General features: G+C 33.3%; 1 protein-coding gene across 1 annotated transcript in view; it reads left to right on the forward strand.

The window, feature by feature from the left end:
* The first annotated feature begins 11,170 nt into the window (after positions 1-11,170).
* The window catches only part of LOC134721551 (uncharacterized), a 33,650-nt gene continuing 21,544 nt past the window's right edge, over positions 11,171-23,276 (forward strand). The window contains exon 1 of the mRNA XM_063584647.1: positions 11,171-11,668. Coding sequence (XP_063440717.1) covers positions 11,224-11,668 — 445 coding nt within the window. The 5' untranslated portion in view covers positions 11,171-11,223. The remainder of the gene's footprint in view (positions 11,669-23,276) is intronic.

Raw genomic sequence — 23,276 nt, forward strand, 5'->3', positions numbered from 1 at the left:
GAAGAGGATTTGAAGCTTGAAAATATGTGAATAGGTTGGGGAAATAAATGGAAATATTTATAAGATCAATAGATTTCTAATAACTACTTCGTCTGTCATCTTAGTGTTTCCGGTTGTGTTTTTATCAACCAATTTTCTCTCTTTGGCACTTTGGTATTCCACGCATACACATTTTACATTACATACCATAAAACACAATCAAAATGGCAAAATATAACATTTGAACCTACGCAAAATATGAATAGGTATACATTTTTAAATCTAAATTTTATGCAAAAAAGGGGGAGGGTTACAGAACCCCAGCGGCCCCCCTTATCAATTAAAAATTCAACGACGAGGTTTATCTATTACAGCCAATCTTTATGAGATTTAAAAGATTTAAACAGGTATGTGAGTAGACATATTTACCTCAGGGTACGTACAGCCAGTGTCATATCTGGTTTGGTTTTGCTCAGTTAGGTATTTGTGTTGATAGCAAATCTAAGAAAAAGCAAAAATAATTATCGGTGCTGTGTCGAATATATACCAACCTTATGCAAATGAATATTATACACCTATTGACTGTGTGTGAGGGTAATAGCAAGTTTGTTGTCCCTGAGGTACCAACTATTGCTCGAGGCAACCCGAGAGCAATAGTTGGTATGCGAAGGGACAACACACTTGCTATTCCCTGCACACCCAGTCATTAGGTGTTTTATTATACTGAACAACACAGCCATTAAGTATTTTATATATATATATATACCAAATAACTGATGTTCTAAAAGTGTATATATATCATCTGGAAGAAAACAAAAATGTCACATAACTTTATATGTACATGATGAACTATACTTTTTTATAATTCGTTTTGTATTAATAAATATTTCATTAATTTCAATTAAGACTAGAAATACTTATGTTAAACTTTATGTGCTCATTAAAAATTCTAACTAAAATACACCAAACGCAAAATCACTTTTAATATACGGAGAGCGAACCCATATTAAGAATAAGGAACTATATTTTAGATCTTTAAAAAATTACCCGTGAAGATTTCTTTTTTTCTTTTTTATAATTGCTTCTTGTAATTGAAATTACAATCAACACAAACAGATTCCACCGTTTACAATATTAGCGGGAGTTTGACGTTGTAAAGCATACGTAACCAAGCAGAGTAGTCAATGACATCATTAACGTCCACTGAAAAATAAGCATGAAAAAGAACGGGAAAGATGATTATTAAACTATTCACTGGGGCAATAGTCTTTGAAACTATTGACTGGCAAATGGTTCTGTGGAATGAAATAGCACAACTATTCACTGGGGCAATAGTCTTTGAAACTATTGACTGGCAAATGGTTCTGTGGAATGAAATAGCACAACTATTTCATTACTTTTTATATAGAAAAAACACACTGAAGTATAATAACAACAAATATTTTAATTTATTTCGAATTGAAAATTCCTTACGGAAAGTCTGTTTCTGTTTGAAAACTGAGTTAATATAAGAATCATACAAAACAAACCCAACTCATTTATTTCGTATTTGAATGTTCTAAAATCAATCCCACTCAAGTATCATTTACGTTCATGTATACGGATACGTGCATAAGTCGATTTCTATCTTACGCAGTTCCACTAAAATCAATGGACGAATTTGAATCAAATATACAAATGTTACCTGCTTTGAACTCGTATCGAATTTCATTGAACCTTGAACAAACCTGTGATAAAGTATTCCCAATGTCGATAAACTGCACAGAGAACAAAGTTGACTATCAGAAAACTAGATGGTCAAATTGCACAAATGACCCGTACCAAAAAGTTGCAAAATCTGCAATTTGAATAACACATGTGGACACAAACATAATGGTAGTCTCACATATCAAAAATCAGCTCAAAATCTGGAGACGTATAGGAAAAAAGTCTGTATAACTGTAACTTTCAACAATTTATCAAAATCCAAAACCGTAGCAGAAACAAAACGAAACTTAAACTTGATCTGTATTTCATCATGATTAACTAAAATACGTAAAATCCGCCTAATATCTAAAGTCGTTAAGAATTTTTTTTTTTGTATAACTGTGCTGTACAACAATTTGTCGTAGTCAAAAGCCCGTAATTTCATAAAAAAATGATGGAGTGATATGAAACTTAAACTTGATCTGTAACTCATCATATCATGGTTAACTCACATACCAAAAATGAGCTCAATATCTGCAGGCGTTTAGAAAAATCTCCGTATAGTGCTTTGTTGTGGAATGACGGAATTACGGAATTTCGTACAAAAGTAATAAAAATGGCCCGGAAACTTTATAATAAAGTTATACACAAGAGTTCCAAAATGTGGACTTGAAATCATCCCTTCGTAAATTTTACAGACGTATTCACGAGTTGTTTTACCGTTATGGAATAACCGTTTCACAAAAGATATCGAAACTGTTCCTTACGTCGTAATAACAATCCCCTCCCCTTTCATAAATGTGACCTACATAATTAGACTATTTACCCGATTCGTTATGACATGAGAAACACGACGGGTGCCACATGTGGAGCAGGATCTGCTTAACCTGCAGAAGCACCTGAGATCACCCCTAGATTTTGGTTGGGTTCGTGCTGCTTATTATTAAGTTTTCGATGTTGTGCCATGTGTACTATTGTTTATCAGTTTTTCTTTTTAATTTTAGCCAAAGCGTTGTTAGTTTTCGCTCAATGAGTTTGACTGCCCCTCTGGTATTTTTTGTCCCTATCTCCCTCATACAAAGCTCTGATTCCTTTCACGAATTTGGCTATACTTTTTTTAATTTTGGATTATAGCTCTTCATCTTTTACATAAGCTTTGGATTTTACATATTTTGGCCACGAGCATCACTGAAGAGACATGTATTGTCGAAATTTGCATCTGGTGCAGAACAATTGGTACCGTCAATGTTATAACATAGGATAAGGCGCTTTTTGGGGTCAGATGTGATCTGTTAGTTCAACGATGATATAACATTTACAAAATTGTATGTTATCAATACTAACCACGTTTATTAAATTGAAAAACAAAGACGGTCTGCAAATGTAGACATTGGCCACATCTGCAGACAGACACAAATTGTGCTTTTGTCTAAATATACACAATATACACGTCATATGTCGCAATTGCTCTCTACATCATTGCTTAGGATGGAGGTTTATTTTAAATGGATAATTGAAATCGGGAATGTGCAAAAGAAACAACACCCGACCAAAGGGCATAAAACATCCTATTTGTATTGTAAATGGCACACTACATCTATTTTGGAAGAAACAATGAATGCAAAATATACAAGCATGAAAACAAACCAATATTTTATGAAATATTGAAACCAAAGCAAAACGCATATAAACAAAACGAAATAATTATGATTAAATTGCAAATAAGATTATACAGATTAAAATTATAATTACAAATCACTGAACAGTAATCAACAATGAACAAAATAATTCGAATTTTCATCCAGTAACCATGTAGTGAAAAGATCTATTTGTTTTAAAGTGATCATTTCAAATATCTTGTAATTGTGTGAGTTCTAAGTCTGCAACATTAACATAATTACAACCTTGTCTCAATACTTATGGCCTGAGGTTTTAGCTAATCAATTATGGGCCTTTTATAGCATGCTCTCCGATTGTTGATGCTAATGATTTAAAACAAAATGCTACAGGTTTTCAAATGTTTGCCTTTGAGCGTTCCTGATAAAGGTAAATCCAGAAAAGCACTTCGGACGCAAGAAATTATTAAACGTGTTGTTTTCAATTTGTGAAATAGGCGAAATTAAAAAAAAACATTAGGGATGTACACGTGTTTATTGGTAAGTTGATTGACAAAATCATATTTTTGTGATTTCATTTCTTACTATTAGTCTGGTTTGAAAATATTAATATTCTAAAATTGTGTTCGTTTGATGACTCTCGCGCTCTCGTGTATGTGTGCAAACAATTGTTAAGCATTCTTGTATATCAAATTTTGTACCTGGTCATTATCGCATGTTACAAATTGTTGGCAGTCTTTTAAATTATTCATTTCACTACAAGCAAGACATAACTGACCGCATTCTAAAAAATCAAAAAAAATCTTACAATGATATTATAAAACTTTGAAGTAAGTTCGGATTATTTTCTTTAATATGTATGCATTGATTTTAATATTTCTGATCCAAGATGTACATATGATCCTTTTAAAAGCTGATGAGTAGTATCAACATTAACGGTACCAATTTCACTGTAATATATGCACATAGGCATGTCTCCTTGTTGATACTTGAGGCTACTCATTTTGGTAACAAAGATGGCACTTAACATTGACAAGGAGTCAGAGGTAGGGAAATATGTATACATATTCATCATCACCAGAAGCTCAGCACCTAAAAACTATTTACAATGTATCTATTCAGTCAAACATTTTTTTTGTAAAAATGGTAGACTATTTGAAACGTTTTGGTACTATAATTCTCATTAAATTTATATTCGATACTCAAAGACTGAAGTCATTTAAATTTCAAATATACTAGAATACACCTGCAAAATCGCGGGCCTTCAGAGCGTGGTTGAAAGTATGTAAAGTGTTGTAAGAAGAATTCTTTGTAAAGATTTAATGACGGGAGAATTTCAGGAAAGGTATCAAAAATCATGGGTACTTTAGGACATGACAATTTTTTTTTTCTGGCCCTCCTCCTTATTCCCAAATTTCCCAATTTTAAAAAAGATCTTTAAAAAAGATAGGAAGAAAATTAAAACAAAAGGTGGTGCTAATACGCTTCCGTATTAATCCATCATTTTCTACATAAGAAAAAGGTTGTAATATGACATGTGGTATCCATGTTTGAGCTTGGAATTCTGCCATTAGGTTATATATATATATATATATATATATATATGTTTTAGGGAATTTCCGTTTTAACCTTTCTCGTAGATGTCATTCGATTATTGTTATCGTTGAACAGATTTTAGACATTTTTGTGTGTGCTCAACTTTGTTCTGACTAGGATAAGTGTGTTCATTACCTACAGTAAGAATGTTACACATTGTGTTTCTATTACAAAGTAAGGTTTCGTTGCAGCAACTCTGGCAAATAATATGACTATGCTGACTGGTTCGTTTCCCAAAATTTATCCCAGTTACATGTCGTTTAGTTCAAAGCTGAAACGCATTTACAACACAATATAAACATATAGTTCGTTATGAATATTTAGATAACTAAGACATTCATATCTACATGATGTACCACATGACTTGTTTATAGACATTAACATTTATTAGAGGAATACATTTATGTATTAACTTTTGAAGTTTCTGTTATCGTTTCGTTTAAATAATATCTTGTGTTTTATCGTTTGTAGTCCAAATAATTATAAAATTGCCTTTCAATGCCATAGTTGTCATGAAACTTATTTGGACCGGTATTGTGAAAATATTTGTATAAAATTTGGGAGTGCATGTTGGTAACGTACGTATGTCACTGTTTGTGATATCCTGTAGTGTATGTCGTTGATGGAAGATGTTTATTGTTGTTTTGCTATTATTATATAATGTATTGTGCGTTTCACTGGGATGAGTTTTCTTTCGTGTGTTGGGACTGTAATTCTGTCTCATAGTTTATAACCGGGAAGTTAGGCTAGGCATAAAAACCTGGTTCAACCCACCATTTTGTCTTAAACTGGCCTTAGCTAAGTCAGAAATATGAAATGTTTCGGTTTTATGTATGCTTGCGTTTATATTTGTTGCACTTCAGTGTTCCCGTTGTTCCTTTGTTTTCCTATTATAGTTAGTGCGTTCCCGTCGGATTTAGTTTGTAACCCAAATTTGTTTTTTATCAAATGTATACACTAGACATTAACATTTATTAGAGGAATACATTTATGTATTAACTTGTTGCTCCCTACTTACCTACCCTAACTTTTTTTAGATGTGACTGGAACCAAACATACTAGTTTATTTGGCCTTAGCAACATTCATATCTAATTATCACAGCAAATCTTCCAATCAACTATCTTAATTTCTCACTTGTTTATTGTAAGTGTATAATTTACTTTTTGTTGTTAATGTACAATGTACATTTTTATTTTTAATGTGCAATTAATGCACTTTTTTGTTGTAAATGTACAATGCACTTTTTGTTGTAAATGTACAATCCACATATTTGTTGTTGTAATGTACAACATAAATGATGGGTCCCGGTAAAGTGAGAAACGGAACAGAAACGAAACAGAGCGAAACGAAACGAAACATGACGAAACGAAACGAAACGAAACATGACGAAACGAAACGAAACACGGCGAAACGAAACGAAACAGAGTGAAACGAAACGAAACAAGTAAACTGAGAAACGAAACACAACGAAACGGAACACAATCTGTATTTTGAGGAACGGATTTTTTTTCATTTCGTCTTTTGTCTTTGAATGAGAGTTTACGAGGTCTTTATACGACTGCAAAATTTTTTGGGGGATACGGTATAATGGTATGATGTCGTCTGCGGCGTCGTCATCGTACAAAGTCACATTGGTTTCTAGTCCAAATAATTATGACGTTTTGCAAGGCTTTTTTATAAATTTTTTTTTTATAAAAAAGCCTTTCAAGACGTCATGATTATTTGGACTAATTGGTTTCCGGACAGTAACCAGTGGCCGATCCAGAACTTTTCATAAAGGGGGGGGGGGGGGGGGCGCTGACTGACCTAAGGGGGGCCCGCTTTAGTCATGCCTCAGTGATTAATTATATATAATCAACCAAATTTTTCGCACGAAAAGGGGGGGGGGGGGGGGTGGCACGCCTATGTTAAGTTTAGGTTAAAAGATCTTTATGAAATTTTTACAGAAGATCCAATACCACAAAGGAAAGTTGGAATTGATATTTAGGATGATGGTCCCAATCGTTTTGAAATAAGGGGCCCAAAAGGGGCCCAAAACTAGCATTGTTCTAGTTTCCAGACAATAACTTGTGTTTAAGTGTATGGATCTCTCTGAAATTGTACTACAAAGTTCCATACTTCAAAGGAAAGGTTGGGATCGAGTTTTGGGGTTATTGCTCCAAGGGTGGTTTCAATAAGCTGTGGGGGTGTTTACAATTTTTTTAAGGGGTTCATAATTTTTTTCAATTTTTTTAATATTTCAGAAAAAATCTTCAATTGCACAGTATTGCACAATAGATTATAAGATCTTTGACCACATTCATTTTGTGTCAGACGCACGTTTCGTCCTCATAAGACTCATCAGTGACCCTCAGATCTAAATAGTTATAAAGCAAATGAAAGTACACAAGATTGTTACAAAATACAGTTATTTCATCAATTTAGTTGCATATATTTAATTTCATCCAAATTCCTTTATCATGTTAATTGAACATTACTATCATCTAAAAAATAAAACGGAATAAGAGTAATGTATGAACTGTCGATAGGTGTTATATTCTTCTGATTGGACAAAAACACTGCAACAGTAAACGGTCAAGTTTTAATATTGCCTTCTCTGAAAGTGAAATACACAGACCAAACTATACTCACTCAATCTTTCTTTTTATGCCCCACCTACGAAGAGGGGCATTATGTTTTTTGGTCGTACGTCCATTCGTCCGTCCGTCCGTCTGTCCCGTGTCAGGTTAAAGTTTTTGGTCAGTCAGGTTACAATTTTTGGTCAAGGTAGTTTTTGATGAAGTTGAAGTCCAATCAACTTGAAACTTAGTACACGTGTTCCCTATGATAATATCTTTCTAATTTAATGCCAAATTAGAGTTTTGAGCATCATTAAACGGTCACTGAACATAGAAAATGATAGTGCGGGTTGGGCATCCGTGTATAATGGACACATTCTTGTTTTCAATGTAAGGTGCAGGTCAATGAGATAGCAACTCATCGACACATAACCTCGAAAGGCATCTATAGTTTATAGTCAACAATAGACCAGGGTTCTCTTGTCGTTAATGGCTGTTTAAATCCATAATGAAATAGTATTCATCAATCAGTTATTACATTCAATTCAATTCAAACTTTTATTGCCATATAAATCAACTCATACGATTTTTGACAAAAACAAAACATTTTTACAACTGTATCTGTTTTCTGGTCATATTCTGGAAGTCCTTTGGTAATTTTAGGCTACGACAATTGCAAAGCCGGATCTTAGTCTTCTTCGTTACTAACACCGAATATTCCATTGATGATCATTTAACTTAGAAAAAATGACCCACCATTTGCATGAGTATCATCTTGCATGAATTAGCCTTTTTACCCTCTCTTGATGGTTCACACATCTTTTATCTTTTCGTGTAAAAATTCTTGTTGGTAAAAAGAATATAATTTTAACACATTATATCATTTCATATAAATTAGATAGATTGATTTCTAGTGTTGACAAAATTGAATTTCAAAAAATATGATCAATATCAAATTTTTCCAGTTTTTAACGATTTTTAGCAAATTTTGCCTTTTTTCACCCAAAATCACTTTTTTCTTTTTTGTTTTTTAATTGATTATTGTTTGATCTTATCAACATTAAATTTATATTTGCCTTAGTTGAAATTTGGAACGATTTAGAACAACAAAAAAACTTATGGGAGTTTTTCCCAGTTTTTAACGATTTTTGACTAATTTTGCTATATTTTACCCAAAGTCAGCATTTACCCAAATTAGATATTGCTGTTTAATTTTAAAATGATTTAGATAAAGTGTTTGTCCTTTTTGGAAATAACCAATACACTTCTGTTACCATGTTTACATTTTTCTTGTCTGTTTTGAAGTCAATTCACATTATTTTCATCACAATTTTCACAAAAATCTGATGTTTTCACCTAAAATCTCATGTTTTTTAAAAAAATATCTTTTTTTTTATTATTTCATTTCATAAAGGCTTTATAAAGTGTTGTTAAATTTTTGATTTGAAATGATTATCTTCAAAAACAAATATTCTATTAGCTTTTCCCAGTTTTCCACTATTTTTGATAAATTTTGCTATTTTTCACCCCAAAAATCAATTTTCCCATCAGAATAACTTGGTAGACTTTTAGTATGTTACAAAGAAAGCCTTTCAGAATTGAAAAATGGCCAAAACAATTCTGTTGCATTTTTTTTAAGGTTAGCCTCATTTTTGGTCTATTTTGACTAGACTGTATGGAGTTGTGTTCACGTCAACTCGAAACTATACACATGTTCATTATGACATGTTTTTTTGAAATATAAATCGAGTCATATTGTCCTCTGGATCATACTTGTTTTTTTATTCGTTTCTACTTCTTTTTTTTAAGTTTAAGAGATTTTTTTTTATTATGGCAGTCCATGACATTTTCCTTCTTTTATCTTGTTGCAAACCAGATACAATCTCGTTTCAATTTCAATTCAAATTAACCTTTTAAGTATTTGCTACCGTTCCACTTGACCTCAACTTTATGGAGATCCCGCATGTACTTCGTAACTTGCCTTTTGAAAATGTTGTAGATACTAGTTATAGTAGATCATAGTAACACACGTCTGTCAAGATAAACTGCGATTACCAAAAACACAAACTTCGGTGAGTTACCTTAGCCGTATTTGGCCTAACTTTTTGGAACTTTGGATCCTCAATGCTCTTCAACTTTCTACCCTATTTGGCCTTACAATTATTTTAATTCGAGCGATACTGATGAGTCTTGTATAGACGAAACGCGTGTCTGGCGTAGTAAAAAGCTATAACCCTGGTACATTTGATTATTATTTAAAAGAGAACGTAGAAAATGAAGAGTCGAACATGAAATATTGTATGAATAAAAGGAGAAAAGGTGTGCTCCAGTTACAACTTTTATTATGTCACAAGGTCACAATTAAAAATTTCCTCGGGTCACTAGGTCACTTGTAAGCAAACTATTTAAATTATAAACTGATTTGATTCTTGGTTTAAACATTTTAAAGGTCACATGTACTTTCAAAGGAGACTTCAGGTTGCAACATGGTCAGCCCCCTTAATCAACGTCCAAGGTCAGATTTGACCATGTTATAGCAACATATAACTCCACCCTGGTGAATGCATCCATCCTGAACATTCAGATCCTTCTATATAGATACCGACCTTAAGGTATATGTCAAAGTGTCCATACCATTGGGACCGCCTCGGTGGTGTAATGGTTAGCGTGCTCGCCTCGAGTGCGGTAGGTCGTGGGTTCGACCCTCGACCGGGTCACACCAAAGACTTGAAAATTGGTATTTGCTGCTTCTCCGCCAAGCACGCGGCATTAAGGAGTTAGAGCAAAGACTGGTCGGCCCGGAGTCAGAATAATGTGTCCGGGTAAGGTGACATGTCTTCCTGCGAACTGTTACCTTGTGAGCTAGCACGTTAAAAATCCGGCTTAGCGTGTCGGTCTAGTACAAAGCGGGGTTAATATTCATTTATCATTATCATGTTCTCGTCCTGAATATGCATCTGACTTGCCACTGGACGTTAAACAACCATCCATCCATCCATCCATACCATTGAAGTATTTTGGCTACATGGTTATTTCACTTGCGATACATACATGTAAATGTTTCATTCATGAATACAAATACCTTAAATTAATTGGCACTAAATGCATTAACAACAAATGACCTATTACAGATTATTGCATATACAATGATATTAATCATACTGTTATTAACTATAACAATGTTCGAGACTATAAAGCACAGATAGAACTTGACTGGTACGGAATGCGTTGTTTTCGTAGTCAGCAAGCCGCAGTACGTGGCGGATCCAGAACTTTTCATAAAAGGGGGGGCTGACTAACAGAAGGCGGGCACACTCCAGTCATGCTTCCGTGATTATCTAATCACCGAATTTTTTCCCATGAAAAAGGGGGGACCCCCCCCTCGGAATCCGCCTATGGCAAGATATGCACACATTCAGATTAAATCCGATCTCTTGTAAAAAAATCGGAGATCGGAGACAGATCCAGGCTCTAAGAAACAGGGCGTGATTGTTCGTTTTAACGATTTTTGAGCAAACAATTAGATGATTTAGATCAAAAGGGCTCTCTATACTAGCATTGATTTTTTATGGGTCGTTCCTCAAAATACAGATTTTGTTCCGTTTCGTTGTGTTTCGTTTCGTTTCGCCATGTTCCGTTCCGTTTCGTTTCGTTTCGCTCTGTTTCGTTTCGTTTCGTCGTGTTTCGTTTCGTTTCGCCATGTTTCGTTTCGTTTCGCTCTGTTTCGTTTCTGTTCCGTTTCTCACTTTACCGGGACCCCTTTATCTCCCCTGATTTACTGGAAGCAATGGATTCTGACGTGCCGTCCTGCTCTGGAGCCAAAAAACGTCGCAAATCAACAGATCAAATAGACGATCCTGTTTTTGTTGAATTCCACTCGAACGAACCATTGATGGCGTTACTTAACAACAGTGTCTCGGCTTTAAAGAAAAGAAACGAGTTCTCTTTATGTATGCTTAAAATTTCCCATTGTAATGGAATGGCTCCAAAAAACTTCTCAAAAGCTTTTTGCCAAACAGAACGATATAAGTGCACTGATGAAGCTTCTTCATCATCATCTACATTGAGCCCAAAGCATGTTATGTTGTTTTCCATGTCCAGTATCTTTTGTTACGGAGAAGAATTGTTGTGTAGTTTTCTGAAACCAAAAAGTGAGACTTGCCTTCCTCAAAGAAAAGGTGCAAAAATTGCATTATCAAAGCTTTTGTATTTTCTTTCAGAAGAAACTGGCGGTAAGATTTATAAAAATATTCTATGGGCATTACTGGTCCAAGACCAGTTACTAACTTACTATATGAAATTCTTTGTTTTTATCAAATATTTTTTTTCAGGAACATCTGTTGAAAATATTCTTTTAGCATAAACTGATAAAAGCGCAGTGTTCTCCCCAGGATTTTTGGATAGCACCATGGTAGCGTGTGACAAGTTCTATAAAAGTGTTGACTTTTGTGACGCGTCGCATAGTTTTTTATGGTGTTTTATTCATAATATGGTTATACCCTTATGAAAGGTTAGTTTTTGCATTCTTTTAATTGTTTTCTTCTTAACCCTGTTCTAAGTTTGACATATTCTGATTAAATAATTGAAAAGCAATAAAGATTTAATATTATTTATTCAAGTATAATAAAACAAGATAAAATACATGTACATAACATATGACAAGCACTAAGGAAAGTTACTATTGTTTTCAAATTTGCAAGTGCTCACTGATTAAAATCTAATTATTCTTTACTTTCTATATAAAACATTTAGGCTTAAGAACTAAAGTTAAAACAATTTCATAAAGTCAATTTAAAGCAAATAAATAACCAGTAAATAAAATTATTTCATTTCACAAGAAGTTTTATTATTATTTAATTTCAATAAAAAAATACTGGAAAGGCACTGGAAAGGTTTATATTAAAACTAAGAAAGGAAGGAAAGGATACCTTTTTCATCTTGGGTAATAATTTAAAAAAATACTTGAAAGATTTATATTATTATAAAAACTAAGAAGGAAGGGATGGATACCTTTCTTATCTTGGGTAATAATTAACCAGGGATTGGTTTTCTGTCAATCACTGTCTATACAAAGTTAATAACCATTCTAAATAACAAGGGATGTTGGTGTGGGGCTTATCGCGCCCTTTATTTTACAATTTTAGTTGGTTTTTCCGCTGGGCTCCAGTCATTATGAGTTTTGATTCCCCATTTTCGGTATCGTATCATATTGATGTCAAGTGAAGCTTTGACCACGTGCTTCATAAAGAATCAAAATATGTATGATCCTTAAAATATATTCTTAATCCAACAATAATTCATCTTAATCCAACAACGTTATGTAATTGTATCACTTCCCCGTGGTGTGTACAACTGTCGGCACTGTTTGTGTACAAAGGTAAATTTGCCAGTGTCACTGGTCAATGCTTGGGTGGTGAGTGAAGCCATAAAATTATAATCTCCAGTAATAAATTAATCCAAAATCAATTAAAACACAAAGGAATTCTGTTACAAGCGATAATCAAGTGATTAAATCCAATCAACAAGTTTCATCGATCACCTGTTGTGCAGCTCAAATAACGCCCGGAATTTTAGACCGCGGATAAAATCCTACCGATTTAACGCTTTTTCGAATACAATGTCCGGAAAAATATAGCACCTTGGTAAAAAATTATAGCACCGCGGCAAGACCAATAGCACCGCGGCCCAGAAATATAGCACCGTGGGGCCGCGGTGCTTTAAGGCCTTGGGGAGAACACTGAAGCAGTTACCAAAAGTTATACTAAACACCATAATCTCGGGCTGCTTTCCATTATGAGGTTCCTACCGACTGTACCAGTCGAACCGGAAATGGAAGACGAACCCTAGGTTTGGTTCAATTGGATTTTCTGTTGAGACGAACTAGAAGAACCAAAATAGTCCGCAGTAAATGGTTCAAACCTGGTACAAACCGCATAATGGAAAACACCCTCGGACTTTAAATCATTTTGTAAACCAGTGGACCATAAAATTGGGGTCAAAACTCTAATTTGGCATTAAAATACGGGACCTCACGGTTAATGACGCCATATTGGATAGGGGGCAAATTTTCATACTGGGGGTGAAAATGGTATGAAAAATAGGGGAAAACATCATGGAAACTGAACAGTTGCTTGGAAACACACATAGCTTTTCCCGTAGTTTCATACCATTTCCCCCTCCAGCCAGAAAATCTGCCCCCTATCCAATATGGCGTCATTAACCGTGAAGTCTCGTATTAGAAAGATCGTATATCATGATCATAGGAAACATGTGTAATAAGTGTCAAGTTGATTGGACCAACTTCATTCAAAACTACCTTGACCAAAAACTTTAACCTGACACAAGACAGACTATCATACAAATGTAGGTGGGGCATAACAATGAAAGTTGTGTGAAAGTGTGCTGACTTTTGCATAAAATTTTATGGTTACGGGGACCGGTTACTGTCCCTCAATCATACATGTATGACCATAAATTCACAATTAATATGAATATTCCTGTCATATGCATCTACAGCTGGAAGAGATATACCCAAACATGCCTGAGTACAATGTATGTCAATGAATTTTATAGCTATTCTTCCTTAAATCTGATCTGATCATGAACTGGTCCTTAAGACCATCAAAATACACTGTATTAAATAGGAGCATAGCATATGATTTTTATTTTTATGCCCCACCTACGATAGTAGAGGGGCATTATGTTTTCTGGTCTGTGCGTCCGTCAGTTCGTCCGTCTGTCCCGTGTCAGGTTAAAGTTTTTGGTCAAGGTAGTTTTTGATGAAGTTGGAAGTCCAATCAACTTGAAACTTAGTACACATGTTCCCTATGATATGATCTTTCTAATTTTAATGCCAAATTAGAGTTTTGACCCCAATTTCACGGTCCACTGAACATAGAAAATGATAGTGCAAGTGGGGCATCCGTGTACTATGGACACATTCTTGTTTTAAGCTGTTCACAATTTCACGAAACAAATTTGTTTTCTAGAAAAAACTTTGATATTTCTTGTTTAAAAACAGTAAGTTTTGAAACATCGAGGACATCGGGGGGTGGATGGAGGAATTTTCAAAAGGGGTGGGGGGTGCAAAACATATGTCCCGATACAAATGCATTGATCAGCCAAAATAAAGGGGGGTGCGCACCCCTGGAACCCTGCAGATAATAGCAGTATACCAAAGTTAACAAAAAAAGTAACAAAAAGATGGAATCGCTCTAATATACATGTTCACCCTAGGTTCTGTTCGTAGTAGGTTTGTTTGCCCATGGGTTCTGTTCATCCTGGGTTTGTTCGTGTTATATTTATTTTTCTTATGCAATGATTTTGATTGGATGACATGATGTGTAAAATTCTTTATCTCCCTTTCTGTTTTAACTAAGGAAGCCAACATTTTGAATTCCGGAACATATTGACATGTAATTTCTCCAATAATACATTGTAAGCCAAAAAAAAACCTCATATGATATTGCCCTTTTAAAACAATTTTACACAATTTTGTCATATTTGCTAACATTCAAAAATCTTCTGCTCTGAAACTACTGGGCCAAATACTTTGAAATATTAACTTAATGTTTCTTAGGGTATTTTGTGTATAAATTGTATCCAAAATTTTGATCCGTCGACAAACATGGCTGCCATGGCTATAAATAGAACATAGGCATGATAGGGGCAAATGCAGATTTTGGCCCATATCTCAGAAACTATAAGCATTTAGAGCAAATCTGACATGAGTTTAAATGTTCATTAGGTCAAGATCTATCACCCCTGAAATTTTCAGAAATAATTGGACAATTCATTGCTGGGTTGCTGCCACTAAAATGGTAATTTTAAGGAAATTTTGCAGTTTTAGATTATTATCTTGAATATTATGATAGATAGAGAGAAAGTGTAAATGGCAAAAATGTTCAGCAAAGTCAGATAGATCTACAAAAAAGTTAAATGACCAAAATTGTCAATTGATCTCTTAAAGAGTTATTGCCCTTTATAAAAGACAATTTAACACAATTTGCTAACATTTAAAAAATTTCTGCTCTGAAATTTATTATTTGGCAAAATACTTTGAAACTTTTAATAACAGTCAGAGCTCAGACATAAATAAGTCTCAATCTGCTTTTGACATAAAGAAGTCAAAACATGTATTCATTAAGACTTATCTAAGTAAAAAAATGACAGACTTGTTTAGGTCTATTTATGTTGATGAAAAGACTATCTTACTTGGTACACCACCTATGACAGCAAAAACTTCATCGTCTTGTCTGAGAGTTCACAAGGACTTGAGCTATCTATATTTAATTATATATCTAATTGAACATCATTACTAAACACAGATGTTTTACCTCATTAAGTGTGGTTCCAGGTGGTTGCATTGCAAGGTTAATTAACATTATCTCTGATTTTTTAGACTCTCATTCATATTTTTCTTTAGAAGACAAAGCATTGTCAGTCAATGATGTCATTATTTCATTTAGTTGCATGACCTTTTTATACGACCGCAAATTTAAAAAAAAATTTCGTCGTATATTGCTATCACGTTGGCGTCGTCGTCGTCGTCGTCCGAATACTTTTAGTTTTCGCACTCTAACTTACATGTAAGTAAAAGTGAATAGAAATCTATGAAATTTTAACACAAGGTTTATGACCATAAAAGGAAGGCTGGTATTGATTTTGGGAGTTTTGGTCCCAATATTTTAGGAATTAGGGGCCAAAAAGGGCCCAAATAAGCATTTTCTTGGTTTTCGCACTATAACTTTAGTTTAAGTTAATAGAAATCTATGAAATTTTGACAAAAGGTTTATGACCACAAAAGAAAGGTTGGGATTGATTTTGGGAGTTTTGGTTTCAACAGTTTAGGAATTAGGGGCCAAAAAAGGGCCCAAATAAGCATAATTCTTGGTTTTCGCACAATAACTTTAGTTAAAGTAAATAGAAATCAAAAATTGAATAATTGGGTTCTTTGATATGCCAAATCTAACTGTGTATGTAGATTCTTAATTTTTGGTCCAGTTTTAAAATTGGTCTAAATTAAAGTGCAAAGGGTCCAAAATTAAACTAAGTTTGATTTTAACAAAAATCAAATTCTTGGGCCTCTTTGATATGCTGAATCTAAACATGTACTTAGATTTTTGATTATGGGCCCAGTTTTCAAGTTGGTCCAAATCAGGATCTAAAATTATTATATTAAGTATTGTGCAATAGCAATTTAAGTCTTTTCAATTGCACAGTATTGTGCAATGGCAAGAAATATCTAATTTCACAATATTGTGAAATAGCAATTTTTTTTTTAATTAAGAGTTATCTTTCTTTGTCCAGTATAGTAAGCAAGAAATATCTGCAAGATTTTTTTTTAATTGGAGTTATCTTTCTTTGTCCAGAATCAACTTAAATCTTTGTTATATACAATATACAATGTATATTCACTTTTTACTACCAACTGATAAATTTAAATAATCTTTACCATTCAGTGATAACAAGCAGTTTTTTTACATCTTAATATTTTATGATGTATTTAAATGAGTAGTAATTGTTGCAAACTCCATTAGAATATTTTAATTGAAATTAGTTTTGGAATAAGGGAAAGGGGGATGTGATTAAAAAATTGGGTTCAATTTTTCTCATTTGAAATTTCATAAATAAAAAGAAAATTTCTTCAAACATTTTTTTGAGAGGATTAATATTCAACAGCATAGTAAATTGTTCTAAGAGAAAACAAAAATTTTAAGTTCATTTGAATACATTCATTCTGTGTCAGAAACCTATGCTGTGTCAACTATTTAATCACAATCCAAATTTAGAGCGGAATCCAGCTTGAATGTTGTGTCCATACTTGCCCCAACTGTTCAGGGTTCAACCTCTGCGGTCGTATAAAGCTATGCCCTGCGGAGCATCTGGTTATAAATATGCGTGGGTCTTGAAGTTAACCAATTTTGGAAACTTATCGACCTCAAGGAGTCGATATTTGCAATTTTTTATTCTGGTCAATTATTTCTTGATTAACAATATTTGACTTATTAAAGTCGTATTTTGTCTTGCATTAAAGGGAGACAAATCTTAAAACTTACAAATTTAGACCTCTATGTGTTAAAAGCAGATTCAGACTTATTTATGTCTGAGCTCTGACTGTTTTTAACTGAATGTTCCTTATGTTATTGAGTTTATGAACTATATCTAAAGTTTTGTTCATCAAAAAACATGGCTGCCATGTCTAAAAAAAGAACATAGGGTCAAATGCAGTTTTTGGAAAAAGGCAGCGTTCATGCTGGCTGTCTCCTTATGTGGTTGCACGGATCATGTTCCCTCATTTACCGTATCTGTTCCGTACTTTACAATATATCTAGTGCAGGTCAAACAGATCATATATATATCATATTTACGGTTACCTGACAACTTTCATGGTTCACTGGTCAAAGTTAAATTTTTGTGTTTTGGTCTATTTTGCAGATACTATTAGCATTTAGTCAATTATATTTGGTGTATGGAATGATTGTAAGGTGTACATGTCCAACTGACAGGTGTCATCTGACCTTGACCTCATTTTCATGGTTCAGTGGTCAAAGTTAAATTTTTTTGTTTTGGTCTATTTCTCAGATACTATTAGCATCCAGTCAATTGTATTTGGTGTATGGAATGTTTGTAAGGTGTACATGTCTGTCTGGCAATAATCATCTGACCTTGACCTCATTTTTATGGTTCATTGGTCAAAGTTAAATTTTGCAATTTGGTCTATTTCTCAGATACTATAAGCATCAAGTTGATTATATTTGGTAAATAGAATGTTTTTAGGGTATACAAGTCTGTCTTGCAATAATCATCTGACCTTGACCTCATTTTCATGGTTCATTGGTGAATGTAAAATCATCAATGATTTGGTCTTTTTTGAGATACTATAGGGATAGTAGAACTATATTTGGTGTAGGGAATAATTGTAAGGTGTGTACATGTCTGTTTAGTAGATGTTAGTTGATCTTGACCTAATTTTCATGGTTCATTGGTCAAGGTTATTTTTTTTATGAGATTTATTCGGAGATACTTTTAGCAATAGGTAAACTAGATTTGTTGTATGGAATGAGTGTATGAACTACATTTATGTCTGAAAGGGTTTATCTCACCTTCATTTCAAGTACAGTTAATTTAATGTAATGCTTGTGGTATACAATGCTTTTTTATACTTTCAACATAAATTATATTATGAACACTAGAACAGGCGAGACATTTCAGTGTGTCCACTCTTGTTTAGTCAATCCAAAGCAAGATATTTTGTTTTCACATCATACTTGCTGCAGATCAAGCCAGAAAATATTTTTTAGCATCTGAATACATTCGGAAAAATTATAATTTTTCAACAAAATAGATTTCAATGAATTTGATTCTAAAGTTTTCTTTTCTAACATTTCACTCATATTACCTGTTAATCATCTTTTTTTAGCTCACCTTTCCTAAAAGGAAATGTGAGCTTTTCTCATCACTTGGGGTCCGTTGTCGTCTGTCGTCGTTAACAATTTTTTAAACATCTTCTTCTCTGAAACTACTAAATGGAATTGAATGAAACTTAGCATGATTGTTCCTTAGGGTATCCTGCACAAAGTGTGTGCTTCGATTTTTGATCCATCGAAAAACATGGCCGCCATTACTAAAAATAGAACATAGGGGTCAAACAACAGTTTTCCCAAATATCTCAAAAATCCTTAGGTTAAGGCAAATTCTGTCAGGTTGAAAGTGTTTACCATAATGAGAGCTACCTCAGTGCAGATTTCCCTGAAAATCTGTTAACTGATAATTGAGTTAGTGCCCTTTTTAGCTCACCTTTCCTAAAAGGAAATGTGAGCTTTTGCCATCACTTGGCGTCTGTCGTTGTCGTCGTCCGTCCGTCTGTCTGTCTGTCCAGTGTAAACTATTTCAAAGATCTTCTCCTCTGAAACTATTGAACCAATTCCAACCAAACTTAAGCTGAATGATCCTTAGGGTATCTTGATTTAAAGTTTATGTTTTATTTTCTGTTTCATTAAAAAACATGGCCACCATGGCTTAAAATAGAACATAGGGGTAAAATGCAGTTTTTGGCTTATATCTCAAAAACTAAAGCATTTAGAGCAAATCTGACGGGATGAATTTGTTCATCAGGTCAAGATCTATCAGCCCTGAAATTTTCAAAGGAATCAAACAACCCATTGTTGGGTTGCTGCCACTTAATTGGTTATTTTAAGGAAATTTTGCAGTTTTTGGTCATTATCTTGAATATTATTATAGATAAAGAGAAACTGTAAACAGCAAAAATGTTTAGCAAAGTAAGATCTACAAATAAGTAAATATGACCAAAATTGTCAATTGACCCCTTAAGGAGTTATTGTCCTTTAATGACAAATTTACACAATTTGTTCATCATATTTGCTAACTTTAAAAAATCTTCTTCTCTGAAACTATTGAACCAATTTCAACCAAACTTAAGGTAAATGATCATTAGGGTGTCTTGAATAAAGTTTTTGTTTTATTTTCTGTTTCCTACAAAAAGATGGCCGTCATGGCTAAAAATATAACATGGGGGTAAAATGCAGTTTTTGGCTTATATCTCAAAACATTAAGCATTTAGAGCAAAACTGATATAGGTGAATTTGTTCTTAAGGTCAAGATCTATCAGCCCTGAAATTTTCAGAGGAATCAAACAACCCATTGTTGGGTTGCTGCCACTTAATTGGTAATTTTAAGGAAATTTTGCAGTTTTTGGTCGTTATCTTGAATATTATTATAGATAAAGAGAAACTGTAAGCAGCAGAATTGTTAAGCAAAGTAAGATCTACAAATAAGTCAATAATACCAAAATTGTCAATTGACCTTTTAAGGAGTTATTGCCCTTTGAAGATATTTAACTCAATTTCTTTTACTTGTAAGCTTACTTAAAAAAACAACTTCTCCTTTGAAACTGCGGCATAAATTTCAGCCAAACTCAGGCTGAATGAGTTTCAGAGTATAAATTTAGTATAAATTTTATATTTCCTTGTACATTGTTTGGCTAAAATAGAACATAGGGGTAAAATGCAATTATTTGCTTTTGAAGAAGATATGACCAGATTCAAGAATATTTATATAAATTGAAAAGCCAAAATAATCATTGATGAAAGATTTAAGGGGGTACCCTACACTATACCCCAAAAAAAAGCTGTTGTTTAATTTTAATTCTTTTTATATCATTGATAGATTACTCCTAGTTGAACATTATGTAAAAAATTTAAGAGATTTGAACCAACGGAAAAAAAGTTATGGTTACCCAAATATGGCATGGGCTACATGCAAATTTCAGCAAAATTTGGAAGTTCCAGAAATATGGGTATAGGGGTATATATGTTATTATTTTTTTTAATTTATCCTAAATTGACAATAGCATAGTTAAAAGTGATAACTAGGACAATTTTTAATTGATTGGTACTGTTTTTTTTGTATTTTTTTTATTTTGAATTTAAATTTTAGTCTAGGATAAATAGGGGGGTCTGAGACTTAGGGACCAAAAATTACTATGATTGGTCAAATATTTAGGAAAAAAAATATCAATTAAAAAAAAATGTGTCGTTTATTTTTTGTAAAAAACTAATCATTTGTTGTGCTATATAAGTCTATTATTCTTGCAAAAATTTTAAACAATTGAACCTACAGATTTTTTTTTTATTCAATTTTTAAATATACCTCCACCCTCAATAAATAAGAGCAAGTTCCACTCAGATAGTACATATGGGCCATAATTTTTTCATCTTTTGAACCATGTCTTAGATATTGAGTTTAAGTGTCTTGTACCCTGATGACCTGAATGTGACCTTGAATTTGACCTCAAGGTCAACTTATTGTATTTTTTCGCAAGAAACACCACCAGGCCATAAATTTTGGTCTGTTGACATAGACCTTACATCTGTGGCATGTTGATGTATCATTATGAGAAGGTGTGCCCTGGTGATTTTTTACATGTACCATGTATATCAAACTTGGGTCCATTTAAGGTGGTAATGGGTGGACGCCCCCCCCCCCCCCCCCCCCCCCCCCTCTTTAAAAACAAAAACACATTACATGAGTGCATTTTACAATTATTTTATGTTTTTAGCAAAAAAAGACCAAAAAAAATTTCTGCATTACAATTTGATCCTCTTTCAAAAATCCTGCAAAGGTACCTGTTACACTTATATTTCAGTTTAAAGTGTTCAGATCAGGCAGTTATGTTTATGAAGTCATCAGTTTTATGTACAAATGCATTAATAAAAGTAAAGAACTGACTATCTTAATCTTCATTTGGCTTTGCTTCTAAGTACTTTTATAGTTTATCATAGAAGAGATCATTATAATGATAAAATCATAACCATAAACAGGTTAACTTTACCCAGGGGTAGGTGATTTATCCCTTTTTTTTGCCCCCTGGGGCCTCAAGTTTGCTGAATAATTCTTTTATTACAGAAAATATTGAATTCCAAGCCTGTGTTTAGGTGAGAGAACACTACAATGCAATTATACTAGTATATTTTTGGTTGTCCAACATTATATAATTATTTATTTGAAAGAAAAATCACAAGGCAATAAATGCTTTTGTTAAGGCTTACCTGAGGTTTTGGACTGGACAGAGTACAAATTTATCTATGAAACACAATAGGTTCAACAGGTAGTGAAAAGTAAATATGAGCCATTTTGTACTTAATATATATATGTGAAGATCATAAATACAAATTTATGAAAATGCTAATGCCGGTTATTAGCCCATGTGAACTGTCCTAATTAGATACATGTTTCAAGAAAAAAAAATGAATTTATATATCTCTTACACTTGTAACTGGAGTAATTGACAGCAAAGGCAGTTGGACCCCCCCCCCCCCCCCCCCCTTTTTTTTTGGACGATGAATGCATTTATATCGAGACAAATATTATTTAGACCCCCTTATAAAATGGGTGGATCTGCCCCTGCCAACAATAACATGATAAATATAAATTTCAAGGAAATCATTACATGCATACTAGAGTTATCATATAATTCATTAGTGTTCAACATGTTAAAAAAGCTTTATTCAAATGGTTAAACTCTAAAAGGACATGACCAAGCTGGAAAATATTTTTAATAGAAAGGGAACTTTTTCACCCTGATTAAAAAAATAGCAAAGTAACCAAACACATAATTTTTTATTTTTTTTAGGCCAAAGTATAAATTTATGAATTCAAAATCTTAATCAATCAACAAGATACGTGTACATGTATATATAGGCAAATCCATATCTATATACCATGTATACATGTACATATTGTATGACATATTTTGTGCATGGCAGCAAATAATATAAATTGTCTTTTTACATATTTACATGTATATACATCTAGAAATGAACATGCTAGTTCCTATGTTGTACTGTTACACCACTGTCCCAGGATAGGGGGAGGGTCTGGATACCACTAACATGTTTAACACTGCCACATGGTGTATGTATGTGCCTGTACCACATCAGGAGCATTTCATTCAGTGGTTGTCATTTGTTGCTGTGTTACTTAGTAGTTTTACTTTAATTTATTTGTACAATAATTAGGCCATTAGTTTTCTCGCTTGAAATTGTTTTACATTTGTCTTTGTCAGGGCCTTTAATAGCTGACTATGCGATATGGGCTTTGCTCATTGTTGAAATCCATATGGTGACCTATAGTTGTTAATTTCTGTGTCATTTGGTCACCATCTCTTGTAAAGACTTGTCTCTTTGGCAATCAACCACAATTTCTTTTTAATATTTTAAATGTATTAAAACATGTAAAATAAAAAGCAATCACATTTTATAAGCCTAAAACAGTGGGCAGGATTTAATGTGCAAATATGTGGGATGTGAACAGGTATTA

Source organism: Mytilus trossulus, chromosome 6 (assembly GCF_036588685.1).
Source record: "Mytilus trossulus isolate FHL-02 chromosome 6, PNRI_Mtr1.1.1.hap1, whole genome shotgun sequence".
In the NCBI taxonomy this organism is placed as follows: domain Eukaryota; kingdom Metazoa; phylum Mollusca; class Bivalvia; order Mytilida; family Mytilidae; genus Mytilus; species Mytilus trossulus.